Source organism: Capra hircus, chromosome 18 (assembly GCF_001704415.2).
Source record: "Capra hircus breed San Clemente chromosome 18, ASM170441v1, whole genome shotgun sequence".
Classification (NCBI taxonomy): Eukaryota; Metazoa; Chordata; class Mammalia; order Artiodactyla; family Bovidae; genus Capra; species Capra hircus.
Genome location: NC_030825.1, coordinates 49,332,592 through 49,353,860, shown reverse-complemented (window position 1 = coordinate 49,353,860; position 21,269 = coordinate 49,332,592). Strand labels below are relative to the sequence as shown.

General features: G+C 57.9%; 1 protein-coding gene across 4 annotated transcripts in view; it reads right to left on the bottom strand.

The window, feature by feature from the left end:
* The window catches only part of ACTN4 (actinin alpha 4), a 72,329-nt gene that overhangs the window by 17,124 nt on the left and 33,936 nt on the right, over positions 1 to 21,269 (bottom strand). For 2 of the 4 annotated variants that reach the window (XM_018062353.1, XM_018062352.1), the window contains exons 2-8: positions 11,257 to 11,371; positions 10,950 to 11,069; positions 7,427 to 7,513; positions 6,393 to 6,480; positions 4,421 to 4,499; positions 3,135 to 3,216; positions 1,274 to 1,359 (exon numbers count right to left, since the gene is read on the bottom strand). In XM_018062353.1, coding sequence (XP_017917842.1) covers positions 1,274 to 1,359; positions 3,135 to 3,216; positions 4,421 to 4,499; positions 6,393 to 6,480; positions 7,427 to 7,513; positions 10,950 to 11,069; positions 11,257 to 11,371 — 657 coding nt within the window. Of the gene's footprint in view, positions 1 to 1,273; positions 1,360 to 2,332; positions 2,419 to 3,134; positions 3,217 to 4,420; positions 4,500 to 6,392; positions 6,481 to 7,426; positions 7,514 to 10,949; positions 11,070 to 11,256; positions 11,372 to 21,269 lie in introns of all 4 variants that reach the window. The other 2 variants (XM_018062354.1, XM_018062351.1) reach the window with 1 other exon arrangement.

The following is a 21,269-nucleotide window of genomic DNA, read 5'->3' as shown; positions in this document are numbered from 1 at the left end:
AGGGCGCTGGTCTGCTCCCCATTTCACATGCGGGAGAAGGGAGGTGAGAAAACCCTTCTTCTCAGAGGTCACACTGCTAAGCGGCGACAGAGCAGGGACCCCTGGCAGACTGCCCTCAGGAAGGCCTTGCTGGACCTGGGGCTCTGAGGCAGGCGGCAGTCAAAGTCTGCATCCTGTGACTTGTGTCCCCCTCTTGTGAGTGCGGATAACGGGGCCTGCCCACTCCTGGCGTGGGCATGGGCCACTGGCAGCCCGTGCACATGGAGCGTTTGGAGGAGGTCCTAGCATGCGGCTGTGGGCGGGCTACGTTGCTTCAGCTGTGTCCAATTCTGTGCGACCACATGGACTGTAGCCCGCCAAGCTCCTCCGTCCACGGGATTCTCTAGGTAAGAATGCTGGAGTGGGTTGCTGTGTCCTCCTCCAGGGGATCTTCTCAACCCAGGGATTGAACCCATGCCTCTTACGTCTCCTGCACTGACAGGCGGTTCTTTACCACTAGCATCACCTGGGAAGCACGCAGTTAGTGCTCAATAAATAGCTCATTTCTTGGTCTTCTCTCTGCCCAACTGCTAAGCGGGACACAGAATCAAGTTGCTGGGAATACACTGCAGGCCAAAACCAGGCACCCAGGAGGCAGGAGGAGGGGACAGAGGTGTCCAGGCCTCCAGGCAGCAGGGGCAGCTCCGGTGAGAGGTCGGCCGGGCTCGGGGAGGGCCACCCCGGGGAACAGACACTCCTGACTCCCTGCTTGTGGTGCTGGGGCTGTGGGGGCAGGGGCCCAGCGACCTGGGCCCCTGGAATCAGAGACGGGCCTGTCCTGGGGCGTTTGCTGGGGGAAGGAGCTGCAGAGCAGGGCAGGAGAGCCAGCGTTCCCAGTGGGGACACGGCCAGTGCGGCAGGCGGGCGGCCGGGCATAGATCAGGGAAAGAGGGGGACAACGGAGAGCCGGCGCACAGGCCCCAGCTGTGCCCCGCTGTCTGAGGTGATACTGGGACTCGACTGCCTTGTCTAGAGAAACTGGGACCAGCCGCCACTTCACAGGGTGGGCTATATCCATGGAGGGACTCGTGGGACTGTCTGTGGTGTCTCAGCCCTGGACCAGCGCTGGCTGGGCGGTGGCCATGGAGGCTCAGGGTCACAAGAACCTTCCAGGCTGGGTCAGTCCTCAGGCCGCAGCCCAGACACTGGGATGGCGGGATGGTGGTGGGGGCAGGGGGTTGGCGAGGGTGAGTCTCCGGCCACAGCAGTGAAGGTGCTCCCGCCACCAGCTCACCTTTTGAGCCCCTGAGAAAGCGTGGTAGAAGCAGGACACGTAAGTCATGATGGCTTTCTCATCTGGCCTCAGAGTGCCTACAATATCTGCGCAGAGAGAGAGAGAGAGAGGGGCAGGAGACAGTGAAAGACGCAGGAAGGGCAGCCGAGGCTGGGCCCGAGGCTCATGCGGGAAGGATAGCGCTGGCTCTGGACTGGAAGCCAGACCCCGGCTCCAGCCTGCGTGGGCACGTCTTGCTGAAGTTTTGCAGAGGGAAAGGGGGGACATCCGAAAGGGACAGATTCCTTTCCTAACCAGGCCCGGGTTTGGGACACACTAGCCAGGAAGCCTTGGTTGGGGCTGGGGGGATCTGGCTTGCATTATTTGATCTTTCTGAAAACATACGCAGGACCCATGTCCTGTGTGACCACCTACCACCTGAGCACAAACCCCTAATCATCTCCTGGAGTCTCAGAATGAAACCCAAACTCCAGGACTCAATGTCTCCCCTGGAAGGTCTCTGTCACCTTCTCCAACCTCATCTTCCTCTCCTCCCCAGCCATTCCTTGGATAAGCCCCCCACTGATGCCTCCAGGGCCTCTGCACTTGCCCCCCCACTATCTGGAACACTGTCCGCAGCTCCGCGCCCAGCAGCACCTGCTCATCACCCTCTCCCCGCCAGCGGCCCCAGGTGAGGAGCCTGGTGCCTCCCACCGGGCCGTCTGTGCTCTCTCCTACTCCTCTCATGTACGTTACTTTCTCTGTGGGCCTGCTCGTTGTCTGTCTTGCCCACTAGAATGTTAGCTCCATGAGGGCAGGGGCTCTGCCTGGCTCGGTCACTGGCTGTGTGTATTCTCAGTGCTGGCACTGAAGTAGGGGGGTGAGCTCTGAGGCGCTCGAGAGATACTACGAGCAGAGAGAGGTAAACGGGTGGTGATGCCAAGGAGCCGGGGCGGTGGCTTCCAGTCGGAGAGAGGCCACTGCCGTCTGCAAGAGAAATGAGGTGAGTGCGGGAGGAGAGAGGCAGCAGCGGCATTGGGCGGTGGCGGCGAGGTGGGCCTGCCTGGCCCTGCCCGGTACCTTCTGCGCTCCCGAAAAGGCATGGTAGAAGCTGGACACATAGGTCATTATGGCCTTCTCGTCGGGCCGGGCCGTGTTCACGATGTCTGTAAGTGAACGACAAGGGTTAAACTGCCCCAGCGGGGGTGGGGACGGGCGCTCACGGAGATGCACGGGCTCCCCAGGCCGCAGCAGGAGTCCTGGGAGAAGGGCCCTCCGAGCCGATTCCATGACCCTGGGCGACTCCAGTGGGCTTGGCCAGCCCCTCGGCCCCTCCATCCCCCATGGCCACCGGAAAGGCCAAGGCTGTGGGAAATGGGATTAAGACGAGGCCACTTCCTCTCTCTGAGAACGGCCTCAAGGGGCTGCTAGACGGTCAGCCCCAGGGGCCGCCAGAGGCCAGAGGCGGGGGTCCTGGCCGGGGCGGTGCGTGGCTGGGAAATGGAGCAAAGCCGGAAAAGGAAAACAACACTCCACTCTATGGGCGCCAGATCCCCAGCCTGTGGCAGGCAGGAAGGTGGAGGCCTTGGTTATTCACAGGAGCTGACCCTCCCAGTGACTGAGGGGCGGGACCAGTCAGGAAGGGTTATGGCCAGGGGGCCTGGGGCCCAGGCCCCAGGGGCGGCCCTAAGACCCTTCAAAGACCCCTTCCTCATCAACTCCAACCCAGGCTGCTCCAGCCTGGGCGCCCTGAGTGACGACACCATTATTCCCGGTTCAGGCAGATTCGCTCAGGTGTTCCGGCTGGCTCCGCCAGTTCCGAGGTCACCCCAAGACATGTCCATAGAACAGCGTGCTGACAGAGCAAGGGGGATGTACTTACCCTCTGCATCTAGCATCTTGGGAATGTCAAGGTATTTCTCAGCCACTTCGAAGGCATTGTTCAGGTTGGTGACCGGATCATCCTGGGGGAGGGAGGCGAGGGAAGGAGGAGAAACATGGTCAGGGGCAGGACCCACAAGCAGAGGGAACAAGGGCTGGCCCCGAAGGGAGGGATCCTGGGAGGGCTGGAACTGGAAATGCTCCTTCAGGCAGTTCTCAGCCACCTGTGCTGCTGCAGGGGGCTGGGGACAGGGCGGGGCAGACACACCTGGATAAAGGAGCGCTGCTGTAAATCTTTGGGGGCTAACTGTGCACTTTTCCTCCAGAAAAAAACACAGGCGTGCTCTTTCCTTAGAGTTTCCAGCCACCCCTGGGTCCCAGATTAAGACCCTCTGCCCTGAAACACTGATCCAGACCTGAGAGCTCACTGGGGTGTGGGCATGGGGATGGGGAGCAGAGAGCCTCCACGTTCTAAGCTCAGCCCAGCTCACAGGATGGTAGCCCGTTTCACACTGACCCTCCCTCACGGGCCTCTCCCACTCTCCAGCTACAGCCCAATTCGATTACTTGATTAGCAGCTGTGGCCTGAGCGGGCTGAGCGCAGGCCTGGGCACCCCCGTCCCCCAATCTGGGCCCCCATCTGGGATGATGCTCTTTCTCTCTGGCCCTAGGCTGCCTCCCCCACAGGCCCTGCTCAGGAGCACCTTCCCTCTTCTGTAGCATGGGCGCCCCCGTGATGGTTCAGAATTCCTTACCCCTCCCCACCGGGCAGCGCGTGAACGCTTCCAGAATCTGGAGGGTTATGGAAGGGGAGCTAGGGACCTCCCTGGTGGTCCAGTGTTAAGAATCCACCTTCCAATGCAGGGGACTTGGGTTCGATCCCTGGTCGGGGAACTAAGATTCCACATGCCAAGGGGCAACTAATCCCGTGTGCCAAAGCAACTGAGCCCCCACGCCACCACTAGAGAGGAGCCTGCCCACCACAACCAGGACCCGATAAAGTCGTAAGCAATAAGTAAAAAGGAAGGGGAGCAGGAAGGATCTCCCATAACCCCTGGCAGCTGCAATGCTCAAGGAGGGAGAAGGGGACAGGTCCCAGGGGGAGCAAAGGAGGCAAGATTAGCCGCCGAGCCTGGGGTTTCCTGATGGCTGGCACAGGGGTCCCCTGGGTCAGAGCACAGAGTTCAGCTCTGGACACCAGCGACAGAAGGGCTGGGGGCAGTGGCCCAGAGTCAGGGTCAGAGTTGGGGTGTCTGTGGGCCACTGAGGGGAGCAAGAGATGCGTACCTTTCTCAGCTTGTCGTACTCGATCAGTTCTGGTCTGTGCCGGTGGATCAGGGCGTTGAAGGCAAGACCGTCCTTCCAGCTGGGGATGGAAAGGCCAAGGTTGGGAGGAGGGCCCCCATGGTCATGAGGGGCTATGGGCTGTGAGCACACGGGAATGACTGCCTCCCACTCAGTGAGGTGGTCTAGAGCGTGTGCCCGGCTGGCTGTGAGCCTGGCTGCTGGAGCCAGACCGTCTGGGGGAAAACCCCACCCCTTCCGCTGCCAGTGCAACCTCAGGCAAGTCCCCTAATCTCCTGCTACCTCAGTTTCTACATCTGCAAAACAAGGATAATACAGTGCCGACACCTCATCGAGCTGTTGCGAGGGATGAGTAACCGTGTGAGGCTTAGGCCGATGCCTGGCACATGACAAGCACTTTAAGACTGCTCGCTACCGGGATAGCTGTGCCCCGCTGAGCACTGCCGTGCGTGGCCCCACTGAGCCGGACAGGCCTGCGCTGTGGGCCCTCTGCACCTTGGCTGACCTGACCGGTGTGCTGGCTAAATGCCAGGATGTGGCTTGGCGTGAGGGGCTCTGTTCAGAGGGAAGTGACAGCTGGTCACAGGCCAGACTGGTCACATTTCCCTCCCCGAGAACCTCTAAGGCAGGGGTCCCCAACTTCTGGGTTTGTACACAGGTACCTCATGTCAGGTCAGCGGCAGCATCAGATTAGAAATAAAAGTTCACAGTAAATAGAATGGGCTTGAATCATCCCAAAACTATGCCCCCCTCCCACCCTCAGAGAGAGGAATGGTCTGTGGAAAAACTCTTCCATGAAACCAGCTCCTGGTGCCAAAGAGGCTGGGGGCCGGTGCTCTAAGGGCTGGCTCTTCCGGAGGTCAAGCTTAATGGCGTCTCAGACAGACCCCTCTCTGACCACGGCACGCTTGCTGGTTACCTTATGACACCTTATCCTATTTTGTTGTCTTTCTTCGGCCCTTCTCACTACTTGGAATTAGGCTGGTTCCTTCACACCTTTGTGAACTACACCTTTGTGAACAACTAGTCCCCTGGCTGAGGTGTGACCTTCCAAGGGCAGGGACTTGATTTTGGCGCTACTGTATTCCCACTTTTGGCATAGAGTAGGCACTCCATAGGTACTGAGTGACTGAATACATAAATGAATGAGAAGTGCACGGAGGACCAGCTAGCTGGGAAGGAAGGAGACTCGGAGATCAAGGGAGGGACTGCAAGCTATGAATGGCTGAGCACAATGGTCCCCAATGCCCAGTGTCGGGCCCTGGGGAGCCCGAGGACACAGCAGGACCTCTGTGGATGCTGGAAAACCCCGTTCTTCATCCCTATGTGTGCCCTCTCCCTGGACCATCCACCTCAGGAAGACAGCAGAGGCTCAGAGGGGTGAAGTCACGGTCATGTCAGATCTGATCTCAAGGCCACCCCCAAAGCCTGCATGCCTAATCCCCAGGCCGTGCCGTACTCCCAGATCTCCCACTGACCATGCCTGCCTTGTGGACACACTCACTTTCTGCCCTGACCCGAGGGAGAGCAGGCTTATTCTGGCCGAGTCCTGTTCCTCTAATAGACACAGGGCACATTTCCCCGGACACTAAACTCACTAGGACGGCAGGTCCCTCTTGAGAGGTCAAAACAAAGGAGAGCTTTGTTGCTGCTTCTGAGTTACCTGACTTGGGGAAGAAGTCTCTACAGGGCCTCCCAGAGGCGCCAGGCCATAAGGCCTTCAGCCCGGGATGGTGAGCTGACTGCTACCTCCCCCAAGGGATGCAGGGACCTTCCCAGGGGTTCATGGAAGCCAGTGTGTGTGGGGGGCACTCTTGAGAGCTGGCACCTCACAGACCCTGACAAAACCACAGGAAGAGGGCCAGGGTAGGGGTGGGGGTGGGGCCGGCCAGCACCTCAAGTCCCGGGAAGCAGCGTGGGGATGACGCGGGCAGGGCCTCCGCCAGCAGCTCACCTGATGTGGAAGTTCTGCACGTTGACGTTCTTGTACGGAGCTGTCTTTCTCTGGCACCAGAGGAGGAGCCCCTCCTTGGCAGAGGTCTCTGCAGAAGACACGAGGACAGTGAGCCCAGGCTCACAGCTAAAGGCACAGCGCCCAGTGCGGGTGGGTCACCCTTGGGGCTCAGGCATGAGGGGCAGAGAGAAGCTGGGGGAAGAGGCCCCTGGACGGGGCAGTCGCAGTGTGGGTGCCCCTTCCGGATCCTAGCTGCACCCCAGGCCCCGGAAGCAGTCACTCACCTGGGGTCACCCTGGAAGTGACAGTGACAGGGCAGTGTCAGGGCCTGAACCTGAGCCATTGCTGGCCCCAAAGCCTATGCCTGGCAGGACACACTGCCAACAAGCACCTGATGCAGGCCCCGGCTTCTGAACAAGGCCCCAAGAACAGGCTGCCCGCTCAGGGGCCGGCGCAGCCTTGAGGAAGCGGGGTGGGAGAGCCCCAGGAGGTCCCTCCGTTCCCCAGGGGCAGCGCCCCGTGGACTGTCCTCAGCAGACTAGGTGTGCTATGGGGGCAGGTCCCACGTGTGTCCTGGTCACTGTGCTGGCCTGTCACCAGGAGCCCCTCCACACGCTGGCCCTGTGGTTTTTCTCACCCTGTGTTGGCCTGGACCCTGGAGGCCAAGTCCGAGGGTGGGAGGTGGAGTGGAAACGTGGGTGCTGACGCCCAGAACGAGGCCAGGCCTGATTCTATCGCGAGTCTGCTCCCAGACTGTCAGATGGCACGGTCACGCCCACCAGACGAGGGTGGTGTGAGGGTCCACTGAGAGGGCGTGGCCGCACGGGCACCCCCTCACCAGCACCTGGGCCAGCACCTCCACCCAGCACTCCTGGGCAGGGCCAGGCCCTGGGAGTCACGTCCAGACTCAGGAAAGAGCCTCGAGGCATGAAGACAAAACGCTGGAAAGTCTAACCAAGTCCCCCAAACTTGGGTGGCACTGGGGTTGAGAGAAAAGGCTGCTCTCTGCCAGTTGGCAGGCTCTCGGCTCTCACCTTCCACAGAGATGTCCTGGATGGCGAACCTGAGGATGATGGTCCAGATCATTCCCAGGGTCATCTTCGCGTTGCCGTCCACAATCTCTGCACACAGGGAAAGGGGCAGAGGGAGAGAGGGTTGTTAGAGCCAGAGGGTGACGCCCCAGGACCTGTCTAGAGTTCAACTCTGTCATCTGACAGAGCTGCCCAGGCCTGTCCTGCACCCCCTGCGCTGGGAGGTGTCCCTCAACAGGAAGAGTGGTCACCAAAGCCTTCTGCCGCTAGGCACCTTCAGGCTTCTTTCCGCACACGTGTTCTTAGCCACACAGGCCTCCTCCTCTCCGGGTAGCTCATTCTCGTGACCCAGTGCAAAGGACTTCTCCCAGGCATTGTTGGGCCTGCGTTTCCGGCCCCGTCACCCCTGTATGGGCATGTCTCCCCACTAGCAGGTGCAGGCCACACTAGTGTTTGCTGAGAATCTGTCCCCTTCCTTCCAACAACCAGTGCTGCCACCTCAGTCCAAGCCACTGTCGTGTCCCTCAGATCTCGATGCACCGCCTCCTCCATCCCCGTGATCCACTCTCACGCAGCAGGGTGGTCACTTTAACAGGTGCATCGGATTTGTGTCTAGCACCTGCTTCAGGCTCCACCGTGCCTGAAACAAACCGTGTGCTGGAGGCGGGCTCACAAGCCCTGCTCTGCGTGACCCAGCTGCTCCCTCCCCAGCACTCTCTAAGCTCCACCCTCTTGGCGAGTCAGCGTTTGCTTGCTTTAAGGATCTCACCCACAAAGTGCACCCTTTGCCTCCTTCCTCACAAGGCTGGTGGTCCTTCCCAGCCTGTTCTATATCTCTGCTTCTACGTCACCTCCCAGCTTCCCTGACTTCCCCGGCACCTTGCTCTTGCCCTCACACGCACACACTGGCTGGTTTGTCTGCCTTCCCCCCTGGTATGGCGGTAAAGGATCTGCCTGACAAGCAGAAGGCATGGGTTCGATCCCTGGGTCGGGAAGATCCCCTGGAGAAGGAAATGACAACCCACTCCAGGATTCTTGCCTGGGAAATTCCATGGATAGAGGAGCCTGGCGGGCTACAGCCCTTGGGGTCACAAAAGAGTCGGACATGACTGAGTGACTGAGTGGCAGCAGCAGCTGCCTATTCCTCGTCTGCGTTGTCATCAGTCCTGCACCCCCAGCACCTGGCCCAGCGAGAGACAGAGAGAGAGAGACAGAGGGACAGAGAGAGAGAGAGACAGAGACAGACGTGGAGCCGTGGGCGGCGGGGAGCAGGGGCACAACGGCCAGCTGCCGAGCTCACACTTCCTCTGCTGACCAAAAACCACTCTCCCAGACTCCTGGGGGTGAGAGAGAAGGGTCTGGACCACACGTTCCTCAGCTTCAGCAACTTGGAGGAAAACCACTTCTGTGACACCCAGGTACCCTGGGGTCTGGGGCCAGGTGGAGAAGTGCGGACGAGCAGCCGCAGACCAGAGCCCATCGGCCTGACACGCCTGTGGCGGTCCTCTCAGGCCTGCAGCCCATCGCGCCTCTCACAGCCCAGGTGCAGGAGGGAGGCTGGGAGAATGGAGGGATGCCTCAAGAGACCGTGCTCACTGGCCTCGAGGACAGAAAACTCTAGGTGAGCTTGATTTGAGGAGGAGGGACGACGGTCCCCCAGAGGATGAGGCCCAGCCTTCCCAGAGGACATACTCACCAGGAGGGAGTGGGGTGGGGGGCTCTTCAGTCACCGGAGAGGCACCCCCCAGTGAAGCTGTGGGCTGCTGGCTGAGGGGAGCTCTCCGTTTGAGAGTTTGGGGAGAGGAAATACATGCAGCTGGCTGCCTGGAGGCAGGGGAAGGACACGGTGTCTGTCTGCACCTTTCCCAGGGCAGAGAACCCCAGGTCTGGAAACTAGGCCGAGCCTTCTCGTGGGGTAGAGCAGGGATTTGTCCAGGAAATCCACGCTGTGTTCCTCCTGGGTGCCGGCCACAGTGCCCGTTCCCAGATGGTGCCCGAGAAGGCTGGTCACGGAGGGCTTAGAGAGTCCCTGTGACCAGGGGGACGGTGGCTACTCTCATGACACACCCACCAGCTGCTCCCTGGACCTGCAGCTGTGCCTCTGCCTCCTGACCCACTCACAAGCCCCACGAGGAAGTCATGTTCCCGCAGCTGCCAAGACGGTGCAGAGGGACAGGGAGTCGGGAGTGGGTGGGGGTCTAGATCAGGGCTCTCAGGTACCCAGATCTCAGAATGGCTCTGGCCAGCTGCCCACAAGAGGCCCGAAGGCCATGGGTGTTGGGAGCAAAGCGGTCTGGGCGTGAACGGGGAACGGTTTTAGACTGAGTTTTTCTCCAAATGAAAACACGACTGCCATGGGTCTTCTCTTGCCCTGTCTGTGTTTACAGGCTAGCATTTGAGCAAAATAAAAAAAAAAATCCAGCTGTGAGAAGCAGGACGCTGGAGGGGAGCCAGGAGGAAAGATCCATGCAAGGACAGAAAATCTCAGGGCCTGATTGAATTCAGGGTTTTTTTTTTTTAAACAAACACCAACCACCTCGACCGTGGCATGCGAGGCTTGGCACCCCTCCTTGGAGAGGACCCGGGCCAGGGCAGAGCCTTGGAACACAGGACATGCATTCCTGGCCTGGAGTCTCAGCCAGACTCTCAGAGCCCTGTCATTAACAGCAATTAGTTTTCTTTGTTTTTCTAAAAGCTGGGACAACAGGGATGTCGGGGTGTACGAAACCCTGCTCTGACTAACGAGCAAGACTGTGAGCCTAGGCTGATGGGGACCTTCTGGGCTCCATCAGGCCTCGCCTGGTCTTGAAAGGCACCTGGGAAGCTCAAGACAAGAGCTTCAGCTGCTGGAGCGAGGGCACGCCGCTGCTCCCGCCAGGACCCAGAGACAAGGTCATGGTGCCAGCTGGGCACCCACATGGGGCCCAGAGGGATCCTGGGAGCCCCATCAAGAGGCCATAGTCTCCCAGGCCACACAGCCAGCAAGGTTTGCTCCCTGACCTCTGGACCTATACTCCCTGCCCCAGAGCCCGGACAGTGGGCCACGAGCGTCCTCCTCTCCTCTGAGGCCCTCTTGCCCGTGGACACCAGGGGGGCCTAAGGGCAAAGGTGCTCCTGGCTCAGGGACGGCGGGTCACGTGTCAGGCCAGTACCGGGAGGGTGAGTGAGGTGTCCATGGTCCGAGCAAAGCCATTCTTCCCCTGTGCCCCTCATGACCGGGGGAACCAGATTCCCTGGTCTTGGACTGGATTGTTCTCTGGGGGAAGGAAAGCAGGGGTGGGTTGTGAACCCAATGCCACATCGAAGGCAGACACTGTGGTCACCACTTGGTGTATCTGGCACCCCCATCTTGACCACCAACACAACTTCTTTTTCTTTCTTTCCTGGCTGCGTGGCTTGTAGGATCTTAGTTCCCTGACCAGGGACTGAACCTGGGTCCTCGGCAGTGAGAAAATGGACTCCTAACCGCCGGGCCTCCGAGGAATTCCTCCAATGCCACTCTGCTCTGGGCCCCGTCCAGACTCACCTTCCGCCCCGATGGAGACCAGCTTGACGCCTTTGCTGGCGATGAAGTCCAGGGCCTTGTTCACGTTGTTGATTTTGTGCACTCTCATCTTGCCCCGCTCCGGCTTAGGTAACCGCTCTCCTGAGGGCCGAACACCATGAAAGGGAGAGAGGGGGAGGTTTAGGGTCCCCACTGCTCCCCAGAACAGGCCGATGCCGGTGCAGTGCTGCTGCGGCTGGTAGAGGCCTTGCTCTTGCCTGGCAGCCATGCGCAGGGCAGGCAGAGTCCTAGGGGCACCTGCAGGGCCGCTGTGGGGGGTGGGGCTCACCTGAAATGACCTCCAGGAGGAGCATGAGCTTAAGCCCGTCTCGGAAGTCCTCATCGATGTTCTCGATCTGCGTGCCCGCCTTCCGCAGGTGGGAGTTGCACCAGGCTGTGAAGGTCTGGGGAGGCAGAACAGAGGGTGGCTGGGAGGGTCAGTGTGGCTGTCGGGGCTCTTCAGTAAGAGGGCCGGGCCGCGGCCCTGACTCTGCATCAACAAGGCCATCATGGGGCCCTCGCCCGGGGTCAGGCCCAGGGCCCAACCTCTATCTACACTGGCGCCTATCTCCACAGTGACCCAGGCAGGCTGACGGGAGGAAACTGAGGCTCAGGCTGGTTCCCAGACCACCGGTTGGTCAGCGGGATAATGGGTGGCAGAGCGTGGACTGGAACTCACGTTGGCAGCCCAAGTCCTGAACCAGAGCAGAGAACTACGGAGGATGGGGCCCGGGCGTGGCGATCAAGGTGACTGGCACTCAGCCCCCTGCTGGCTGGGGCCTGTCGTCATCAACTCCAGTGCCAGGGAAGTGCGTCACATCAGTTAAGGTGGACGTGTCCAGACACCTTCCGGGGAGACCGGCCCACGCAGCCCCGGCAGCAGGGTCTGGGAAAAAGCCCACGCCTGTTTCCCACGGGAGTCCCCTGCCCTGTCCCCGCCAGCCTGCAGGCCCAGCGTGGACCTGGGCCAACGGCCAGGAATGCACGAGAGAGCCCGCGCTGCGCCCGGGTGCAGGCAGAGGCCGTGTGGGGGGCGAGGGGCTTCCAGGAAGACACTGGCCAAACACCATGTGTTTTGACAACTGTCACCAGAACAGCTCATTGGGAGACTCAATGCGAGGCCCCTCGCAGACAAAGAAGCCGTCTAATTAACACAGCACTAGGCGGGTGCAAGCAAGGGTTCCCTCCAAACGCGATGATCCTTCCAAACCGGAAGAAAGGGGGAGGGTTGCGGGCGGCTAGGGTACCCCACCCACCTCCCACCAACAGGAAGGAGAGCTCCACTGCCACCGCCCCGGAGAGACAGAAACCTGCCCACGGCTGTCCCCTCTGCCCCTCGGTCCACACCCACCCCTCCCCCAGCATCAGCCCCCCTGGACAGCCACCCAGGCTGGCCAGCCTGCCCCACCCCAATCCTGACTCAGATGCCCGCCCCTCCTCTGCGCAGGTCTGTCAGAGGAACACTGTTTCCCTCCCTTTTTTTTTTAGTATTTTTATTTATTTGGCTCTGCCAGGTCTTAGTTGCGGCATACGGGATATAGCTCCCTGACCAGGGATCAAACCCAGGCCCCCTGCACTGGCAGCGTGGAGCCTCAGCCACGGGACCCCACCAGGGAAGTCCCTCTGCTTCACTCCTAACAGTTGCGTGCTGTTTTCTGCCTCCTGGCAGCCGTGAGCTACTCTGGAGCAGGTTCTCGCCGAGGCGCGCACGCATCTGCCTCCCCACCTCACTTCCCTTGCTCCTTCCCCCGAGCAGCTCTGAGTTTGGACAAACCGGGGCCAGGCTGCTGGTTACACCACCCCTGCGGAAAGGTTACCCAACCCTCGCAACGCCCGCTTCCTCATCTGCAATGTGGCAGCGAAGACACCACCCGAGTCACGCACGGTCAGCGCAAGGGTTCATGGTGGTGACCCTGTGGAGCTGGAGTACACAGCAGGCGCTCAGCTCTCCGCACACCACGCTTCCCGGGGTCCCCTCCTCCCCGGACACCCTGCCTGCCCTCGCCCCCACACAGCCCTTGGCATCTCCAGTCATGGAGATGGACAGCGTTCTCCAGCCATGTGGGGCTCTTGCCGGATGTTGCGTGCATGTGTGTGTGTGCTCCCGGGCGGCAGAAATTTAGTCTCTCGTCGCACATGCCAGGGCACAGCGGCCTCGGGCCTGGGCAGTGAGCAGCAGCAGGCCAGGCTGGGACAGGAAGTGGCAGGGGATGCCGGGCCTCTGCTGTCCCCTGCGCCTGAAAGATGCAGTGGGGCAGCAGACTGGCCATCACATCCCTGGCTGAGGACACAAGAGGGTAGTTCCCAGAGGCCGAGCCCCCGGTGCTTCTGGGCCGAGATCTAGGCACCTGGTCTGCAGGGAGGGCACCTCTCTCCATCAGCCTATGTTACACCTGAGGTAATCCTTCAGGGCTTGAGTGCCGGCCCCTCAGCTTACTTCTGGGATTGCAACCAGGTGACCTGGCCTACCTACACCTCATCATCCTACTCTGTAGGATGGACTTATCGGAATCTACCACCTGTATTTGCTGTGGGATTGAATGTGGGAGGGAGGTGGAGAGGAATGCTTTAAAACGTCCACCACAGAGCTGGGCGTCCCGAGATCCCGCACACCTGGGGCCACATCCACACCGGCGGCTTCCCACTCCACCCCTGGGAAGGGTGGGACCTAGTCTGTCTGCAAAGGCCCTGACCCCACCACCACGGTTTGGAGGGGAAACGAGATTGCAGAAGACCCTCTCACTCCAACCTGCGCGGGCTCTGAATGAACTTGACCTCACTGGGCTCAGGTCGTCTGTCCTCAGGAGATCACAACACCGCCCACCCTGTGCACAGGGCCCATCTCCACACCTTTGCTCACCTTCTCTGGGCGGAAAACAAGAGCTCTGGCTGGGGCCTCATGCAGACCTTCCTTGCCCACTGAGGCCACCTTCCAGCAGGGTAACCTCAGGCAAGCAAGGAGCCTCAGGTTCTGTGTTGGTGAAACGGAGACAGTAATCTCCTCTCTTAAATGATGATTAAACAAAATAACGCAAGTAAATCACTTAGGACTGTGCCTGGCACAAATGAAGTATTCAGTTTTAAACAAATGTCAAGGGAAGGACTACTTTCAGATAAATGGTAACTCTGCCTGGCACTCCCGTCTCCCTGCCCGGAAGCAGAATGCAGAGCAAGTGCTCGGGGAGAAGACCCACCAGCGTGGCCTCAGTGGCGAGGAACCCGACACATGACGGACGGGAGAGGCCCCATGCCCGCACTCCATGGCCTGTCCGGCCGTCTTCTCCTCCCGGAAGACCAGGAGCATTTGCTGACGCTGGAGACTCAGGGGGCCCCGAGCCCAGGGCACAGTGGGCAGGCGTCACGAGGCCCTCCTCGGGATCAAGCCCACCACGCGCAGCTCCAGCTCCATGTGGCACGACTGTGAGTAGGAGCTGGAGTTCCATCGGGACATGAAAAATTCATAGCTGCTTCTACTCGGTTACGAAAATAACATTCTGCTTATTCACTCCCTCTCCCTGCCCGGTTTAGACTGAGATGTGCGGGGTGGGCTGTGTGGAGGGCGGTTTCTATAGATGGAGGCCTCGTGGGTCCGCTGTGCCCCCGCCTCTCTGCAGCTCTGTCACAGACAAGTCGTGGACCGGGGCAGGCCCCGCTGGCTCTGTGATGCCCAGGGCGCCGCGGGGCGGGACACCCACTCCTGAGACGGGCATCTGCTGCCTGCCGGTCAGGGCCAGGCCTGGCGCTGAACCCACCACGCTGAGCAAAAGCAGACCCAGGCTGCATGCTAAGGAGCTTCCAGTGTGATGAGGGACAGAACTGATCTCATTAACCAAGCGATGACTCAACTACAGAAGTGACACCCTCAGGAAAAGAGGGAACGGTAACAACCACAGCAGACACTCCCGTAAGCTAACTGTGTGCCCCGCGCTGTTCTAGGCACTTTGCCACGTTAACAACGTCTCTCATCCGCACAGCTACCTTGTGAGGCGGTCGCCATTTCTGCCCCATTTAACAGATGAGGAAACCGAGGGTCTGAGAGGTGATGTGATTTGCCCACAGGTAGTCATGTCCCTGTAAAGTTACAGAGTGAGATTTAAAGTCAGGTACCCTGGCCCAGCTTCCCAGCTGGCGCTAGTGGTAAAGAACCTGGCTGTTAATGCAGGAGACATGAGAGATGCTGGTTCAATCCCTAGGTCAGGAAGTTCCCCTGGAGGGAGGGCATGGCAACCCATTCCAGTGTTCTTGCCTGGAGAATCCCATGGACAGAGGAGCCTGGCAGTCTATAGTTGGAAAGAGTCGGACATGACTGAGCGACTTCACTTTTCACTTTCACGCATTGGAGAAGGAAATGGCAACCCACTCCAGTACTCTTGCCTGGAGAATCCCAGGGACAGGGGAGCCTGGTGGGCTGCCATCTATGGGGTCGCACAGTTGGACACGACTGAAGTGACTTAGCAATGACTTAGCAACAGTTTAAAACCCCCACCCCTGTGGTCACGTGAGACACTTATCATCTCCACTTTACAGGTGAGGAAACTGAGGTAGGGCGGTGGGGGGGAGGTTAAAAGACTTGCCCAAGGTCACACAGTCAATAAATACAAACACGGGGCCGACACCTATTCCTCTGAGTGGAATGTTCCCTACCAGCCTGGCAAAGCAAAGTCAAGAAAGGTCCTGTCTCCATCTCAGTCCCCAAGCTGGAGCTGAGCTCACATGGCGAGCAGAGGCAGGCAGGGCTCTTCCCCTCAAAGCCTACCTGCTTTTTTTTAATTCTTAAACAAACAAAAAAAAATTTGATCCGGCTGCATGGCACATAGGATTCTAGTTCCCCCACAAGGGATGAAACTGCGCCCCCTGCATCGGATGCAAGGAGTCCTAACCACTAGGCTGCCAGGTAAGTCCCCCATCTGCTTCTTAAAGGCTTGGCCTGAGCCCAGCGTGGGAGGCAGGCGGACAGTAGCAGTGGTGGCCCTGCCATCCTGTGAAGGGAGCCTGCGCCCAGCCCTTGACCTACCTAGTGAGGGAGGAAGGATGTGGACCCTGCCTCTGAGAACACATGTGAACAAAACCACAGAGAAGAGCTTTCAGAACTTGCCTCTGCACACTGGCAGCCTGTTAAAGATTCTTCTCTGGTTGTTAAAATAGCACACGGGTGTGGGGGAGCGGGGGAGGGCGCGGGGTGGAAGAAGCAAAGACGAGCTTGTCGGTCGGTCTGGGCTCCACTGGTGCTCCACGGGCAAGCCTCGGGAGCACCCCCCCAGCTATTTCTGCCTTGTCACTGTGTGTTGGAAGGGGAGGGCAAGGCCAAGCATCGCTGGTCATAAAGTCCTTCCTGTGTCACAGGGACCCCTCCCAGTGGCCAGGATGTGGGGCGGCTGGGTGAATGAATGATGGATATTGTTCGGGAGGTGACCTCAGCGGCCAGGAATGTGGCAGCAATGGGCTTTAATGAGCCATTCATCGGTGACTCCCTCCCCCAACCCAGAGAGGTAAACCTTCTGGACTGCGGGGCAGCCCCCAGTAAGAAACCAGTGGCCCTCCAGCAGGCAGGGTGATGGCACGGGCCAAGGGGAAGGATCCTGGCGGGATGCGGCTAACCCAGCTGAAAAAACTTTCCTGCCCTTGTCTTCTCAGCGACTACGTGTTACAAGCCATGCTCTCAGTACTGGAGGGGGTGGCGTGGAAGGAAATGTCGGCTGGAGGCTGGAATTCCACTAAACCCAGACTGAAGGGAGTCTCCTGCAAAGTCAGCTGGGACCCGAGGCTTGGGCTGGGGCGCGCGCACGCCGGCTCTGATGACGGCTCTGGCAAAGGAGCTCCTGACCAGGGCTGGAGCCGCGCTCGCCCGACCGCCAACGGACGCTCACATGTGGATTCCATTGACTCCACGCTGGACGAGGCTTTGGGAAAAGCTGCTGGCTGCCTCATGCTGCACCCCCGCCTTCCACTCTCTATACCGCCCACCCCCTTAGCCAGACGTCCCAGGCCAGCAGCCTGACCCAGAAGGACCGGCTGCCTAGCTGAGCCCTGGCAAACTCTCCCAGGGCACTGGCAGGCAGGACGGGGTTCCCTGGGGAGCTGGGAGTTGTCAAACCTTGCCTCTGCAATACCGTGTTGGGTTTGCCGCTCCGCTGGGGTGTCGGCTGCTTTGAGGGGGAGGCCGCTGTCCCGCCTCCTGAACTTCCACCTTGCCCGCTGTGGCCTCGGCCGCTGCCCATGGTTACTGCTTCCACGGGACCTTGGGAAGGGTGTCGGGGCTTGGACACCGGGGAGGGACAGCTATTTATTCCTGGGGTAAGCACCCACCCTTCTTATCGCCCATCTGCCGGCTACTGCCAGGCTTTGGGCAAGGCCTGGCCCCAGCAGGGCATCTTCTCAGGTCCTGAAAGCAGAGCCTGCTCCCCTGGCCCCTGGGCTTCATCACCAACCCTAAAGGTGCTTTCAGGGTCTGAAAGCTAAGCCTTCCGGAATCTGAGTTACCTGGGGCCCAGGTGAAAAGGTGACTGCCCTGGCAACACCCGCATGGATCCATCCAGGAAGTCTGTGAAACCTCTGGAATAGCTCTGAGATACATGGGAGGGCTACTTTGAAGGTCCACTGCCTTTAGCAGATTCTAAAGATAAAAGCCAGGGAGCAAGTTGAGAGAAGAGAAAATGAACCGGTCATGATGACACGGCCGCGACTGAGACAGGTGCAGCAGTGTGGGACTCGGATGGCCCCGCCGGCTCAGGTCATCAGGGCTGGCGGGGCAGGGGCACAGGGACACTTCGGTTGCCCGTCCGGTTCCCAACTGCACAAGCAGCCAGGGACAGAGCTGTGTGCTTTGCCCCTTGACGACAGAACCTAATTTGAAAGCAATTACAGGGAAATGTGGAATGCTTCTTTCTTATGTCCTGGCCTGCCGTTGCCTTATTCGGAGTTTTTCTCGGCCAACATGAAAAAGCTGACTTCCCAGCCGGAGGAGAGGTATAAATACTGCAGAGTGGAGCAGCAAGCATTCCAAAGGCTCTGCGTGTCCATCCAGAAACCATCTCTTACCCCACCTCCTAGTCCCCTCCCGGTAGCCGGCGTCCCTGCCTCTGCCAACCCCCCGCGAGGCGCCAGAAAGCAAGTGAGTTGTTGCTGCCCTGGGCTGCCTCTGGAGTGCTGGCCCCTCCTCCTTGGAAACGCTGGGCTAAGGCTTTCTTCTAGGTCTTTACAGGCTGCTTAGTTCTCGTCACTCAGGGCTTCCCTCAGACGCCACTGTCCCAGGGAGCCTGCCCTGACCCTGCTATCACCTCTCTGCTTTGTTTCACCCACTCCACTAGTCACTATCGGAAACGAGGTTCTTATCTATAACCCGTCTCCCTCCCATGTGCAACAGAAGCTCCACGAGAGCGAGGTCCTGTTGGCTGCAGAACCCACTGCCTGGCCTGGTACCTGGCACACAGTAGGTGCTGTGTAAATCCTACCATGAATGAATAGGGCTGGGGCTTCTCATGGCTAGCCGTTTAGGACTTCACGATTTCTAATCCCATTTATACTGGTGAGGGTTCCTACGTAGGGTTAAGACTGCTCTCTTTCAGGAGCTCACAGAAATAATCCTGGAGCTGTACGCATCCCCAAAACAAGCCAGGAAAGACACTGCTGTTGGTGTGCCACCCCCATGGAATAGAGGTGCCTTCGGCAGCCCTCTTCACTCAGGCATCTGAGGCCACTGGGCACGCAAAGGCCCTGGTTCCAGAGGAGCTGAGCCTTAGGACTTCCCTGGCGGCCCAGGTGGTTAGGACTCCACGCTGCCAGTCCAGGAGGCCCGGGTTCAACCACTGGCCAGGGAACTAAGATCCCATGTGCCATGTGGCATGGCCAAAAGATTTTTTAAAACAAATAAGTTTTTAAAAAGAGGAGCTGGGCCTACACAGGGCAGAGCAGTAGGTGGGCTAGGAGGAGGAGGCTGAGGAGCTGGCAGACATCCATCTGCCAGGGTCTGCAAGGCGGAGGGGAGGACAACATGGCCCAGTGCTCCAGAGCAAGGGCTTCCAGTCTGAGCAAACGTTTGTCTGAATCCCTGCTCTGCTACCCACTGTGTATGGCCACAGAGGACCTTCACCTCTCTAAGCGTGAAGTTCTTCCCGTGTAAGAGGAGGATAACAGACATGTGGGCACTCGACAGGATAACAGAGAGAAACCACGGCACACATAGCCTGGCAGGGTGGTTGTTCAACAGAGCTTCTATTAATTACTGGTGGTTTAGTGTCTGAATCTTGCTACCCTAGGGACTGTAGCCCACCAGGCTCCTCTGTCTGTCGGATTCTCCAGGCAAGAATACTGGAGTGGGTTGCCATTTCTTTCTCCAAGGGACATTCCCAGTCCAGGGAATCCAGCCCTGGTCTCCTGTATTGCAGCAGATTCTTTACCAGTTGAGCTATGAGGGAAGCCCCTTTCATTACTACATTATTCCTGTTCTGGAAGGTGCCATCATTGGTATCAGCCCTGCAGTTGGTGGAGCCAGACCCCCCCACCCTGGGATTCACCAAGCTGGCTGGCTGCTTTCCAGTGGCTGACACACAGCGGTCTTCCCCCAAACTTTCCCTCCCCTTGCCTGGCCACTCGACTACCAAATGAATAAAAGAATATAATGATCAGCTCTCGTTCTTCTTGCTTCAGAGAGCCTTCAAATCCTGAGGTTCGCAACCCTGGCTTTACAACAGATTATCTAGGAACTTTCCTGGTTTATTTGCATTTTATATCTCTCTCTCTAACATCTATTGCCTTCAACCATTAAGCTTTGAAAAGGCAATTTGTTACGCAGCAGTAGGTAACTAATGCAAGTCAAGTAGCTGGATCACAGGCGCGATCTCTTTTTAAGCATGTACTCTTTTTAACCACATGCAGTTTGGAAAATCAGTTTTTTAATTGAATTATAATTCACATATCATAAAAGTCACCCCTTTCAAAGTATATAAAGGTCAGTGAGTTTTGGCATATTCATGAGACTGAAAAACTATCACCTCTATCTGAGTCCAGAACATTTTCATCACCCCAGAACTGTTAGCAGTAACTCTTTTCTTCTCCCTCCCTCCCCAGCCCGACAACCGCTAATCTGCTTTCTGTCTCTCTGAATCTGCCTCATCGAGACGTTTCACACAAATGGAATTATACAATATCTGGCTTTTTCTGGCTGGTTTCTTTCATTCAGCATGTTCTCAAGGTTCACTTACGTTGTAGTGCATTCCTTTCTGACAGAATATTCCATTGTATGGACATGTGACATTTTGTCCATTCACAAGCTGATGGACATTCGGGTTATTTCTACCTCTGCTACCGCATACATCTGCTATCGTGAGGAACGCTGCTGCTGACATTTATGCACAAATTTTTGTGTGAAGGTATGTTTCCAGTTCTCTTAAGAATATACCTAGAAGGGCAACTGGTGGGTCGCATGGTAAATGTATGTTTGATCATTTGAGGAACTGCCTAACTGGTTCCCAAACAGGCTGCACTGTTAACGTCCCCACCAGCAGAGTGTGACGACTCCAGCTGCTCCACATCCTCGCCAACACTTGTCATTAACCGACTTTCTGAGTACAGTCATCCTAGTGGTTGAGGCGGTAGCTTGTTGCGGCATTTGATTTGCATTTCCCTAACGACTAATGACGTTGGGCGTCTTTTCATGTGCCATTTTCTAACTGTGTTTCTTCTTCGGAGAAATGTCTGTCCTAGTCCTTTGTCCATTTTTAACTGGGTTATTTGGTCTTTTCACTGTTGCATTATGAGTTCTTATATATTCTGGACATTTGACCCTTACCAGATGTATGACTTGCAAATATGATCTCCCATTCTGAGGGATGTCTTTTCACTTTCTTTTGTCCTTTGAAGCAAAAAGTTTTTGTTTTGTTTTTTAAATTTTGGAGACTGTAACACCTATTTTTCTTTAATAGCGTATGTTTCTGGCTTATCTAATAGACCATATCTAATATCAATGGGCTTCCCTGGTGGCTCAACTGGTAAAGAACCTGCCTGCAATGAGGGAGACCTGGGTTTGATCCCTGGGTTGGGAAGATCCTCTGGAGAAGGGAATGGCTACTCACTCCAGTATTCTGGCCTGGAGAATTCCATGGACTGTATAGTCCACGGGGTCACAAAGAGTCGGACAGGACTGAGCGACTTTCACTTTCACACAGACCACTGCCTAACCCAAGGTCATGAAGATTTATGTCTATGTTCTCTTCTAGAAGTTACATTTAGGTCCTTGATCCAGTTGGAGGTCCTTTTTCTCATATGCTATGAGGAAAGGGTCTAATTCTATCCTTCACATTCAGT